This window comes from Strigops habroptila, chromosome 2 (genome assembly GCF_004027225.2).
Source record: "Strigops habroptila isolate Jane chromosome 2, bStrHab1.2.pri, whole genome shotgun sequence".
NCBI classification, from domain to species: Eukaryota; Metazoa; Chordata; class Aves; order Psittaciformes; family Psittacidae; genus Strigops; species Strigops habroptila.
In genome coordinates, this window is record NC_044278.2 from 44,300,925 (window position 1) to 44,313,067 (window position 12,143).

General features: G+C 38.4%; 1 protein-coding gene across 7 annotated transcripts in view; it reads left to right on the forward strand.

Annotated features, from left to right (window-relative positions):
• The window catches only part of SH3KBP1 (SH3 domain containing kinase binding protein 1), a 221,120-nt gene extending 209,721 nt beyond the window's left edge, over positions 1 to 11,399 (forward strand). For all 7 annotated transcript variants that reach the window (XM_030476111.2, XM_030476113.2, XM_030476114.2 and 4 more), the window contains 5 exons: positions 935 to 1,044; positions 2,412 to 2,537; positions 4,982 to 5,253; positions 6,690 to 6,753; positions 8,785 to 11,399. In XM_030476111.2, the coding sequence (XP_030331971.1) occupies positions 935 to 1,044; positions 2,412 to 2,537; positions 4,982 to 5,253; positions 6,690 to 6,753; positions 8,785 to 8,826 (614 nt within the window). In that variant the 3' untranslated portion in view covers positions 8,827 to 11,399. The remainder of the gene's footprint in view (positions 1 to 934; positions 1,045 to 2,411; positions 2,538 to 4,981; positions 5,254 to 6,689; positions 6,754 to 8,784) is intronic.
• Positions 11,400 to 12,143: the final 744 nt, after the last annotated feature.

Consider the following 12,143-nt stretch of genomic DNA (forward strand, 5'->3'; position numbering starts at 1 on the left):
GCCTGAAAGTAATTTTACAGAATTTTTATAAATCTTGTCTAAAGTACCTCTTGTATGTTTTCTGACTCATTTCTGCTTAACATACGCAGTAGGGCATTTTGAAATGGAGGTGAGTGAAACTGATATAACCCATAAAAATAGATGAATGGTGTTAAGCCATTTGATTCAGGCATGCAATCACAAGCTGTGGTATTCCTTCAACCTTCACATCGTTCTTTCACGTAAACATGCTACCATGTGGCTGGATTCAAGTATAAACAGTTCCCCAGTGCCTTTCACTAACCATGAAGACAGTTGATACTGCATTTGAGCAGACCTGTTTTTCCTGGGCTCTGTGCAGCTTCAGGAGCCTGTTGGAGTTTTTACTTACCATAACCTCTGGATTACAGGAGGGAGATAATCCTCTCACCTATAGCTACTGGAAATTATGCTGCCTCGAGGAACCTGCGGATCACTTCCAGCTTCTTCATTCTTATTCTGTGCTCCCCTAAGCAGTTGCTGCAGATGCAGCACTGACAGTACAGTTCGTGAGATGTGTGCACTGTCTTACCTCTCCAATTATTCAAGAAAAAAAATTATTAAGCCCTTTAATAGCAAGATGGAAATTTTGAAACTGTTTATTCCAAGCCATATGACCCATGTCATTTAGCTTTCACTATGACGAAAATAAAGCCAAAGGCTCCTCTACACATTCCCCCTCTGCTTTATTGTGTTTGAGAGGGAAGGGTAATTTTGCTTAGCAAGGGTGACTAGATTACAGCCGCCTTCGACTTCCAGGTTTTTAGTGTCATCAAGGTGGCTAAACGTGTGCAGAATACTGTGACACAGTGGGGAAAATGGGATTCGATTTCTTTGAAATTAGAAAAAAAATTGTGATTCTTTCCTTTTGAGGACAATTTCCAGAAAACCGATTCAATTCTGTTTTATTTTTAAGACTTGGAAGGTTTTGATTCTGTAATACCAATTGCTGAGAAGCTTAATCATCCAACTACAACTAGACCAAAAGCTACTGGCAGGCGACCACCCTCCCAGTCTCTCACGTCTGTAAGTTAATTTTCCATTTCTTTTAAAAATATTTTTTCTGATTTTTCACCCCTCACCCCATTCGTGTTCCCTGGTGGTTTACTACATTTCCACAGCCATTCCTGCACACGTACAGTGAGGCAGAGAAATGCAGCTCAGGAAAATTAGTGTCGAAAAGCTGCCAGTGTTCTGAATACTGATGTTTAAAACATTCCCTCCCTTATAAGATTTGTACCCCCTTATTTGGGTGCTGCCAAGTATTCCTTGCCAGCCATGATCGAGGCCAGAAAAATCCTTTATAAAAATCTGTGGAATAAACTAGTTTGTGCTAAGCATTAAGGATTTTGAAAGTGTTTCCCAAAAGAAGCAACTCCTTTAGTTTCTCTAGGACGTTTACCAGATTTTGAGCACAAACAGACCATTTCAGCCTTCGACAGCTCTCCTTGAGCCATCGTGTGTTTCTTCACATTAAGCTCACAATCGTACGTATAACAGTGATTTAAATTTCACGCTTTAATATGTGTCTTTGGACAAGTTGGTCTCATAAACCATACTTGAGAAACCACTGCTTAGTTTTTTTAGTGTCATCTTCTTTGGGGTTTGTTCATTTCTGTGCTTTTTTGCATTCTGGAATATCAGGATGACAGCAACTACTGATGATTGCCCATGTTCATGTTGCTGAAGAAAAACAAAGTGGAGGGAAACAGAAAGGATTATTGTGAAACTGATAGAACACGTAAAAGAAAGCTTTCAAAATTGACTATGTACGTAAATACAGAAACATAAAAGATGACTGAAAAGGTTTTTCTTCCCCTGTCAAATCTATGGGGAAAGGAACAAGGGGCGGAAAGAACCTTCCCGGTTTGCACCTTTACAAAGAGGCCATGAACAAGGCAGCCCTGCAGCACCAGCAGTGTGCATGGGCAGCAGCATGGGTCCTTTGAAGAGCAGCAGAGTGAAACCTGCACTGAGCAAAGCCGTGGCAGAGCTGCCCAGGTGGCAGAATTGGCATCACCACAGCACAGTGCTCCGTGTCCTAGCCAAATAAGCTTTTCTTGTGGACAGGAAGGTGTTTTCTTTTTGCAATATAATGCAATGCAAAGATGTAAATTAATGGTGAATTCAACTCTTAAGTGTATCTTATTTCATGAATGCTTGGAAAGCATTCTAGCCTTGCAAAGAAGATGTAAAAAAGGAGGGGTGGGAGGAGAAAGAGTCCTGGTTTTAAGCATTGTTACTTTGAAAATTATAACTGGAAAAAAAAAAAAAGAAAAAGTCATCACATAAATGCTTTTCTTCTTCCTTTGTCAAATTATTGTACAGTGAAAATACCTGCCTTTTTTTTTTTTCCCCTCTCTTGTGGTGTGTGTATGTGTTTGTCTACATAGTCATCTCTTTCAAGCCCTGATTTCTTTGACTCCCCAAGTCCTGAAGAAGAGAAGGAGGAACATATTTCCATTACTCAGAAAACTATTGAAGTGTCAAGGAAATCAAGAACTGTTACAATATCACAAGTAAGTTAATTGGAATGCGCCTGCTTAATCTTATCCTGTACATATTAATTTTTGAAAACAGTATTAAAATATTTAGTTTCAAATTTTAAATCAACGGTCACCTGGTAACTAGCCTTTAAAGAAGCTTGAAATGGTAAAGGTTACTAAAGATTGTTCTGTGTCTGGAATGAATTGCAGAGTTCAAATGTCTCCATAACCATACTGTGAAAAAAACCTTTCTAGTGTAAATACATTTCACAGAATAAGAGAAGCTAGGGAAATAAATTTTAGAAACACAGGCCTTTAGGGCAGCTGTAAATTGAGTTTACATTAGAAGAATTTGTAAGCAGAGTAAATACAGCTCTTTGACCCTCTCTAATAGTACGGCAATTTAAATTTGCAAGTATGATCACTTTTTATACTGGTATAATTGTATTCCTTTTATAGGCTTGTGCCATTCTTACTGTATTTTGGTAGAAAACTATAGGATAATCGAATATTACAGAAGGAGTGGGTAGATCAGGCTTTAGAGGTTGGAGCTATTTTTTAGTACATAAGGATATCTTTAATAATACAAGTAATACATTATAATAGTATAACAAAATATTTGGAAGATGAAGTCATGCATTTCTGTGATAAAATTCTAAGGATAATGTTTTGCGATATAGCTCCCTCTTCTGGGAGCATTTGCATTAAGGAATACTCGGGCCAACATTTGTAAATTATATGTTTGTGCCAAGGATGTAGATGATGTTCCTGTAAAACAAGATGACTGCTATCAGAAAATAGCTGCTTGAGCCTTTAATGTTGATAGCCAGTTAAGCTCTGGAATAAGGTGTTCAGTGTGGATGACTCCAGTTGCGCCTTGCTCACTTGCTCTGGGTTTGAACTCAGCCTGACACCTCTTTCAGTGAAAAGGAAACTTGCATCTACTGATATAAGGATTATTATCCATAACAATCCACTTATAGATACTCAAACATGCACACACATATATAAAATGTTAAAAGAGTATTATTAAGGTCATGAAGTCAAGCATTCAAGCCACTGGAGTGATTCGGCTTTCTTGTGATTATAACACCATTTTCATTTCTGTGGTCACACTCTTCTTTTCTGCAGAACACCTTTTTATGCAGTGCTTGCCTGGGACAGGTTCTATGCTCAATCGTGCTCCTATAGTGGGGAAGATTGTTTTTTAAAGAAAAAAACAGTCTTAGTGGATCCTGTTCTTCCTTTCCTATCACACTTTCTCCTGATTCTCATCTGACCAATTACTTTTCCTTCAGTTACTTTGTCCAGCTAATGCCACTGCCCCAGTCCCCAAGTCCTTACTTATAATGTCTCCTTCCATTTCCATACCATTTTCTCTTGATAGATTACCTTGTTTGCCACTCAACTTCAGTGTCTCTTTGCCCAAGATAGAGTTGGAAGGTTGCCTCATGCTTTTTCTTACTCTTGGCCAAATCAGATTTTCAGATACTCCTGGTAGCTGTCATATAATGCACACATTAGCAGTGCCAAAAAGCAACATGATAGTTAAGATTCACCTTACTTGCCATTGTGATAACTGCGCTTCTGCACTGTTCTATGTATGCAGTCAAGTAGCTGGTCATGTCTGGTAGGTGGACTTTAGATTTTTCTGTACCTTGTCTAATAAGTAGAGCACTGGATTTCAGTTCAAGAAGTAGCGGAGTTCCTTATGAGCTAGCTACCTGGTTCCAAGGTAACTAGGTTAAATCTGCATTTTTCTGTTAAGTCCTTGGAGGAGCAAAAAGCCATTGGTAGGTATGAGGATTCATACCTACCATATCTAACATGAACAGAAGCTTCAGTTAACAGAGGACAGTACAATACATTTATTTCTTACTAATATATTATCATCCTAAAGCCATGGGATTTTGTTTTACTTTTTGTATCATACCAATAAGCAAGCTTACAGAATATTTTGATATTTTCATAACAATAAGAGTGACATGAAACAAATTTTTTCGTTTTTATAAAACGTTGGGTGTTGAAGATACCTTCAATTGTTAGTTGACAATCATAGATTTAATCTTCAAAAAAATACAACTTGGATTCTTGGCCATGCAGTTTTGAGCTCTGCAGGAGACATCCATGGATGTAGGTGTGTTCTCAGAAATGCCTGAGGGAAACACAGAGCATCCATCCCTGGTTCATTTCACTGCTAGGTCTGGGATCTTGGAAAACTTGTTACTGACTGGTTGTAGCAACTGTGGAAAGCCTTACTGAAGCTGCCTGAACTTCTGCATCCCAGTTATACCCCCTCTGATGCACATGTACAAAGATAATGACTAATTGTTATATTTATCATTGTGTGGCCAAAACTGTCTGTGTTTGACTATGGACCTTCAACATTATTGAAGGGCAGAAAAACGCTTAATATTTGCCTAGTGGTCTGATTTTCATAAAGCTTTCTCCAGAGATTGTTATTGTTTTTGTTGCAGGTGTCTGATAATAAAAATTCCTTGCCTCCAAAACCAGGAGGTTTGACTACTGGCTGTATTATACAACCATCACTATCCCCTTCACCGTCACCTGGATTTCACTCAATTGCTATGGGAACAACAAGCCACAGGCCAAATTCCCCATCCCTGTTCAGTTCTGAAGGAAAGCCAAAGACTGAGTACTTGAGCCAAGGTCAGACTACCCTGGAGGAGCTGAGAACACAAATTAAGGAGCTAAGAACCATCATTGAAACCATGAAAGACCAGCAAAAGTAAGCACTGCAAATCACAGCTGTAGGTGGGATGCATCTGTTGATGCATGGTGGTGGCATTTTCTTCTTGAGTTTGCCTTCATGTATGTTACTCTGCACAGCTTGCCTTGGTGTTTGTGAGTGATTTTTGTCTGACAGAATGCATTCAGTGGTGAGAAGCTCAGGAAAAAAGACTGGCACTATCCATCTGTAGCAGCTTTTTTTTCCTGTGTTGTGACATAAGCAGATGTTTATGGGGTGCTGAAAAATTTCAGTTACAAGCTGTAAGCAGTGAATAAGGCTTTTATGTTGGTTTATTTGCCAGTAACTATTTGGAAACTCGTATGCATTGATCTTAATGAGGGGTGCATTTGTTCTAGTTGTAATGCAAATTAGTATAATAAATTAGTATTAGTATAATAAAAAGTTCCTATAATTATTGAATCAATTTGTTGTTTGACTGTTAGCACAGTTTCCCAGGAAGCTCATATTACAAAAGAAGTAATTAAATTAGGACATTAGAAGACCTTTGTGTTTATGAACCTGAATCTTGCTATTTTAGTGTTGGGCATCTTTATTTTCTCTAAGCTGCTCATTTCTTAGGAGAAACTGGGGCTGGCATGTAGCTTGTCCTATTCCTGAGAATATTAGATATTTTGAAAGCTAAACCTTCACTTGCATTGTCAGTTGTGTGTAGCCCAGGCAGGAAAAAGTAAAGGGAAAGCAGCATGCAGAGACTGTGGCAAACAGGTGTGTGAGGATTTTGGGAGAAGATGCAGGAGGGCCTAGTTCAAACTGGATGGAGCCAGCAAACCCCACAGCTTTGCCTCTAACGCTGGCTCTTGCTCCTCTCTTCTCCCCAGGCTTTCATGTAAGGGCTGCTTCCACCTACTGGTTTCAGTCTTAAGGTGAGATCACTCAGTGGGAGCATGAGATGTCGGCTTCATATAGCTGTGTTCCCCTTCCTGACAAAGAAGGATGAAGGCAAATCCATATTAGGGATCATTAAGTCTTATAAATTAAGTTGAAGGTTACATGTGTATTGCTGGCATAACCAGCTTTTAAGTGGCTTAAATATGTGATAGCATGGGCAGGACTTGTGTTACCAGTTCCAATAACCCACCAACAAACTATCCATCTACATTTTGTAGGGAAAAAAGACAACTGGGTGCCAATACAGTGTTGATATAGCTAGTCCAGAGCAAAGCCTGTGGATGCAGGGAGGAAATGTATTAATCATAAGCTGTATGGGATGCGTCTTTTTATAGAGAGTCTTACTTCTCTATACTATAGCATATAGTATACAAGAGCATGCTGACTTTAGCTAGTTGTCCAGAAGAAAAAAGGTAACTAGTGAAGCAGGGAAAACATGTCTCTAAGAGGTCATCTTTTGTATTTTACTAGTTTAATCATTACCATTCCAAACTTTTTTTTTTCTTTTTGCATTCTTTTAACAGAAAAGAGATTAAACAGTTGCTATCTGAGTTGGATGAAGAAAAGAAGATCCGTCTACGATTGCAGGTACTTAAATTATTAATAATGTTATTGAAGTATTGGTGGCTTTGATTTAGCCTCAGGTATGGGACATAAAACTCTGCTAGATTCCAGTGAATCAAAAGCTACTAACATTTCTGAAAGGGATATACCTGTTCCCTTCATAGTGTTGCCAATCTGTGTCATATATATTGCAGTACTGGGCTCTTACTGAAAAGCCTAATTATCTAAAAATTTATCAGCACAACGAGAGAAATTTTAAAAAATTAATTAAATACAATACAGAATTCGAACTATGATTTTTTTTAGTCTCGGTTTTAATGGTTTGATATTTTCATGAGTGAAATCAAGTCTCTTTAAATTATTTGCTTCCTCCCAAAGCTTTCTATTTTGTAGTAGGCTTGTCTTAGTGTTGATATGCTTGGAACATTATTTCATATAGCAAGATTTTTATGTCTGCTTTACAGATTGTACTCAGGTTGTCTTTACGAAAGCATCCTAAACAGTATAAAACAATGTGCTCTAATTAAGACTCCAGTTATTGCTACTATCATTTGTATAGTACCTTGGCTCTAGATGTTGTCATGCTGGCTTAATCATTTTCCAGGCAGCATACTGCCCTGCTTGAGTGAGAGTCACGGAGCCAAGACTTTGCTAGGGTCATTGATTGTGCTGCTTCGATATGGAGTGACGCTGAAACTGCTTTTCTAGGTTTCGGAGAGGGATTTGGACAAAGCCCTTAATAACATGCTTTAACTTGCTGAAGTGGTCAGGCAGTTGGACTAGATGGTCCTTGTAGGTCCCTGGCAACTGAAATCGTCCTATTTTGTTCTGTTCTATTCTCTTTATAAGTGGTTTAGTATTGATTATATTTTATATTTTTATGCTATAGGTCAACTGTACTTTTTCTTTGTACTTGGGGTAGAAAATCAAATTGTAATTTCACTGGGCTGTTTCCACTCAGTAAAGTGCTTGGGAACATGGCAAAAAAGTAACAGCATTGGGAACCATCAATATCTGTGCTCTGAAGCTGCCTAAAAAGCTTTATGCGTGAAACCACATAGGAGTATGGCTTTTAGTAGCACACAATACATGTTTGGCTAAAACTGAAATTTATTCAGATAAAATCAATGAACATTTTTAATAACAGTTACTGATTTAGTTTAACAGGCCAAACTATTCAAAATCTGCCTACAAGGTTGGCTTAACATCTGTAAATAGAGACCTGCACTGATGGTTTTAAAATTATAATCTATAATGCTTTTACTCCAGTTCAAATGTTGCATATACTGGTAGATGTTCAGCTGCTAGCCAAGGTGACATTATTAGTTTTACGTGAAGGTGAGAGTTCAACAAACAAAAGTTGCATTAGTTTAAGAGTGTTCTCAGTCCATGTATTAAAGAAGACTGACTTGATGGTAGGCCACAGTTGAGTGTCAGGGGTGTCTTTGAATAAATCTAATACCCGTGCCTCAGGGTTTCCAGGCTCTGTCAGAGAGGCCGTGTACAGCTAAGTCTGATGGTTTCAGCCACATCCTTTTACCACATGGCTGTACATATATTAGAGCCTTTAAGGTGCCTAGACGCAGGCTTGATGGGTGTAGAAGGCAACTGCCATCCCTACAGAAAGAACCGTCCCTACAGGAGAGAGACAATAGGTTTTGGTCCTCAGCTACCACTGCTCATTGTCAGCAGTTCAGTTTACTTGCGCCGTGTGTAAGTGCAGCAGCTGGTGCAAGGACACGGTGCTCATTCTGCAAGTAATTCCTGGCAGTGAGCTGCATGGCTTGTAAAAATTGTAATTTAAAGAGCTTGAAAGGTCTTGTGTTACATTCAGTATCAAGCTCTGAGGGGAGTAAGCCATGAGTGGTCATTTTACACAGCTGGGAAGGTCACCTCAATTTGTAAAATCTGTGGAAATAAGAGTAGTATAAAACCCATACGCGACACCTGTGGACAAGATGGAACATGTGCTTTTTTATCAATACCTAGAAATGGTGCCTCAGTTTGCTAAAGCATCTAATTTCATCACAATTTTTTTTACTTGTTTGTTTTCAGATGGAAGTTAATGACATAAAGAAAGCTCTTCAATCAAAGTGAATGCTTGATAGGTGGAATGTTGCATTATTCTTCATGACTGAGACTCAAATTTATGCCCCAGCCAAAATAACTTTGTGCCAAATGATTTAAGAATTGCCTCAACATCCCTTTATTTGAAGGATTAGCACAACAGTTTTTGATAGCACAACAAAAACACCAACAACGAGGACAAAATTTCCACCTGAAGCAGTGCTGTGCAGCACTAGCTGTGACTGAAATTGATCCTCTCGTGCTAAAGGCTCTCTACTTCAAGATCCTAGGTGAAAGGAAAACTCAGGCAGTTTAGTCCATAGTGGTACTATTTTGATGATATTTTTCCATAAATAAAATGTATTTCAGATTATCTGTTTACAAGCTTTATGATTTTGACTTTTGGTTTCTAATTGTCTTTTGTCACAGATTTTAAAATGTTTCTACTGCATATAGCCAGGACTGAATGTTAGTGTTGGGGCTGGAGGGATTATTTTTGCTTCAAGATAGAACAGCCTACTTTTTGTTATGGTTTTAAGTTCTGTTAAATATGCAATTTTATGTCCCCAAATCCAATACAGTTCAAACTTAAGTTGTGTACAGTAATGTATTTACAAGAAGGAAACAAACCAACAGAAATCTGGTCTTTGCAATGATTTGTGCCTTTCTTTGCCACACACTGACTGGAGCCGGTCACAAGCCAGGTCTCCCTAATGTAGCTACTACGACAACTCCTGTCCCTGGTGTCCAGCGGAGGTCACCTTCTCAGTGTACACCTGCTCAGTCAGTAGAGCCAGGTTTGTGCAAAGTGGCGGGGCGAAAGGGCGCAGCTGAGAGCAGTTTTGTCTTGAGCAGCTGTGGCTTTTTAGCTTTCCTGGTTTTGGTAGGCCTCTCCCTCAACTTGAATGTTCATCGCTTGATTTTCATTAGATGATTTTAGCGCCCGCCTCTGTCCCCAATTTTGCACAGAGTGAACAGAATATGCATTATTAAAGCAAAAATAAATAAAAGTAATCTATAAAACGTGAATAAAAAGTTGTATTATTTCATGCACAAGATTCTCTGTTGTGTGACATTGTTTCACTTGCTGTTTACCTGGTATTGTTTGTTACATTATGTTGTACACTTAGAGACTGATACACTTTATAGTCCTGGTTTTGCAGCAGGACATTCTTTTCATCATTTTATTGAACCTGGTGCTTGCTTCATTTCTTCCAGTTTCTCTGTTTGCTTTCATCCTTTCAAAATAAGGTCTCCTGTTTTTCTGTGTGTGGTTTCATGGCTTCCTTGCTAGCCACGGAGTATCTTACACCTTGTCAGCAATCTCTGTTGAGTTTATACGAAGCGTTTAAATAATGGATATTTTTGCATAATGTGGAGTGAGTGGATGAGTGATATTGGTGATGCTTCAGAGGGACAAAATAAACCACACAAAGGATCTATTTGTCATCTCGTCAAATGCTATAGCTGGCTCCAGCCAGCATATCCTGTATCACAGCTAAACACCCTGCCTGCCAGGAGCTGGATCAGCCGTAGCATTCACTTGACTGGTCACATTCACACATGGTTGGCAGAGTTCCCATAATCTTTTTGATATGCATAGATATATAAAATACTCCACCATACATGAATCTTACTTTATGGGTCTCAACTGTCACTACAGAACCTCACTGTTGGAATGATTTCCTCTACCATACCATCTGCTTCTATTGTAACAGTGATGTCTTGAGATTGAAAGGTCAAATAGTGAAACTTGAGAACTTTTTTAAAAGTCCCAATACATTGCTTAATGTACAAAACCAGAAGCACTAATAAAATATTTTATCACTGAAATGCTCTTATTTAACATTTCTAAATAACTGCATTAAAATATTTTTGTACAAGGAATGATAGTCCCACCATAGCTTTCCAGCAATAAAGATTTCTAAATGTTTTTGTCATGGTTTTTGTGAAGTTAGTAGCAGTTAGGAGAACAGGAAGAACCGAGGTATAAGGAATAAGAATTCTGTTTGGATTTATAGTCATATATTTGCAACATGTATCCAGAAATGAACAGCTCTGGCTTCCTAATTGCACCCCTGGAAAGAGATGAACTACTGCATCTGTGGTAAATAAAGTATTGATTCCAGTAGCTCAGAAATATGAGACATCTCAGAAATGTTCTGGTTTTCGCAAATGGAAGTCTGAGTTTGGCACAGAGTTTCCTTATACCAGGCTACATTCTTTTTTTTTTTTTTCTTCTCCTTTTGGGATGATAACTTGTCATTTTGTAAGTTCAGGTTAGAAGTCCAACCTATCATGCTTTGTAAAAGAAGGCTAAATAAGATTTTCTGAAAATGCTTTGTTTTGAAAGTTGATTATTCTGGGAGAACAGAGTTTGTAGAGTTACAAACTCTTCTTGCTGCTTTTCATTATATCAATAGAAAGAATTTCACATAACATATGGATTTTCCCTTTTTAAAAAGGATCAATTATGCATTAAATCTGTGGATATAAACTGCTGCTTTTAAAAATGTTCGGGTTTATATTTAAAGAAAACCAGAAAATGCTGGTGAGCTACAAAGTGATTTTGATGTGAAAATGATTAAATGTTGTTGTTTGAAGAGTTGTGTAAAATGACTTGTCGTTAATATGCGCACACCAGTCTTGCAGGAGACTATGTAGAAGTCAGGTGTGAAACATCAGGCTCATGCCATTGGGTGATAATATTTAAATTCTTGATGTGGAAAATTTTTAAGTTATTAAGAAAACAGTTTTATGTTCTCTTTATGTTCTAGTTTCAACTCTAAAAGCATATATTTCTTAATGTGAGATCATAGCACTTAGCACTTTGAGAAATTCTGCATAGAAATAAGATAGTAAATATTCAAAGTGTTTATTAAGTTCTGTTACTTATATTTCCTCTTCTGTGTTTTTTCTTATTAACATCCATTTGTAAGTGAGCAAAAGGCTTAGATGAATCTATTGTTATGCCAACAGGTCAAGGGATTGAACACAACTGTATGCCGTAAATTTTGTTTCTGGGTGTAGGATAGCCAGCTGCCCAGTAAACTTTGTGAGCTGCTTTGTGTTTGAAATGTCCATAGGAGTGCCGTACTCTGTGACAGCCAGGACTGAAATGTGCATTTGTGCAAGCAAGGTGAGACAGTGCCATAAAAAACCCTCAGAAATTCATGTTCTGCTGAAGTTACAGAATTGTTTTGCTCATCTTCTTGCAGAGTTGACGTCGTGGTTTGAGCGCTGAACCCAGGACAGTTGACTTGGGTGTGAGCAGGCACTGCTTTCCCCTGGCTTACCCTCCGGACCAGGCTGTCCTGCTGCAGGAGTAGCTGCTCGGGAGCTGCAGC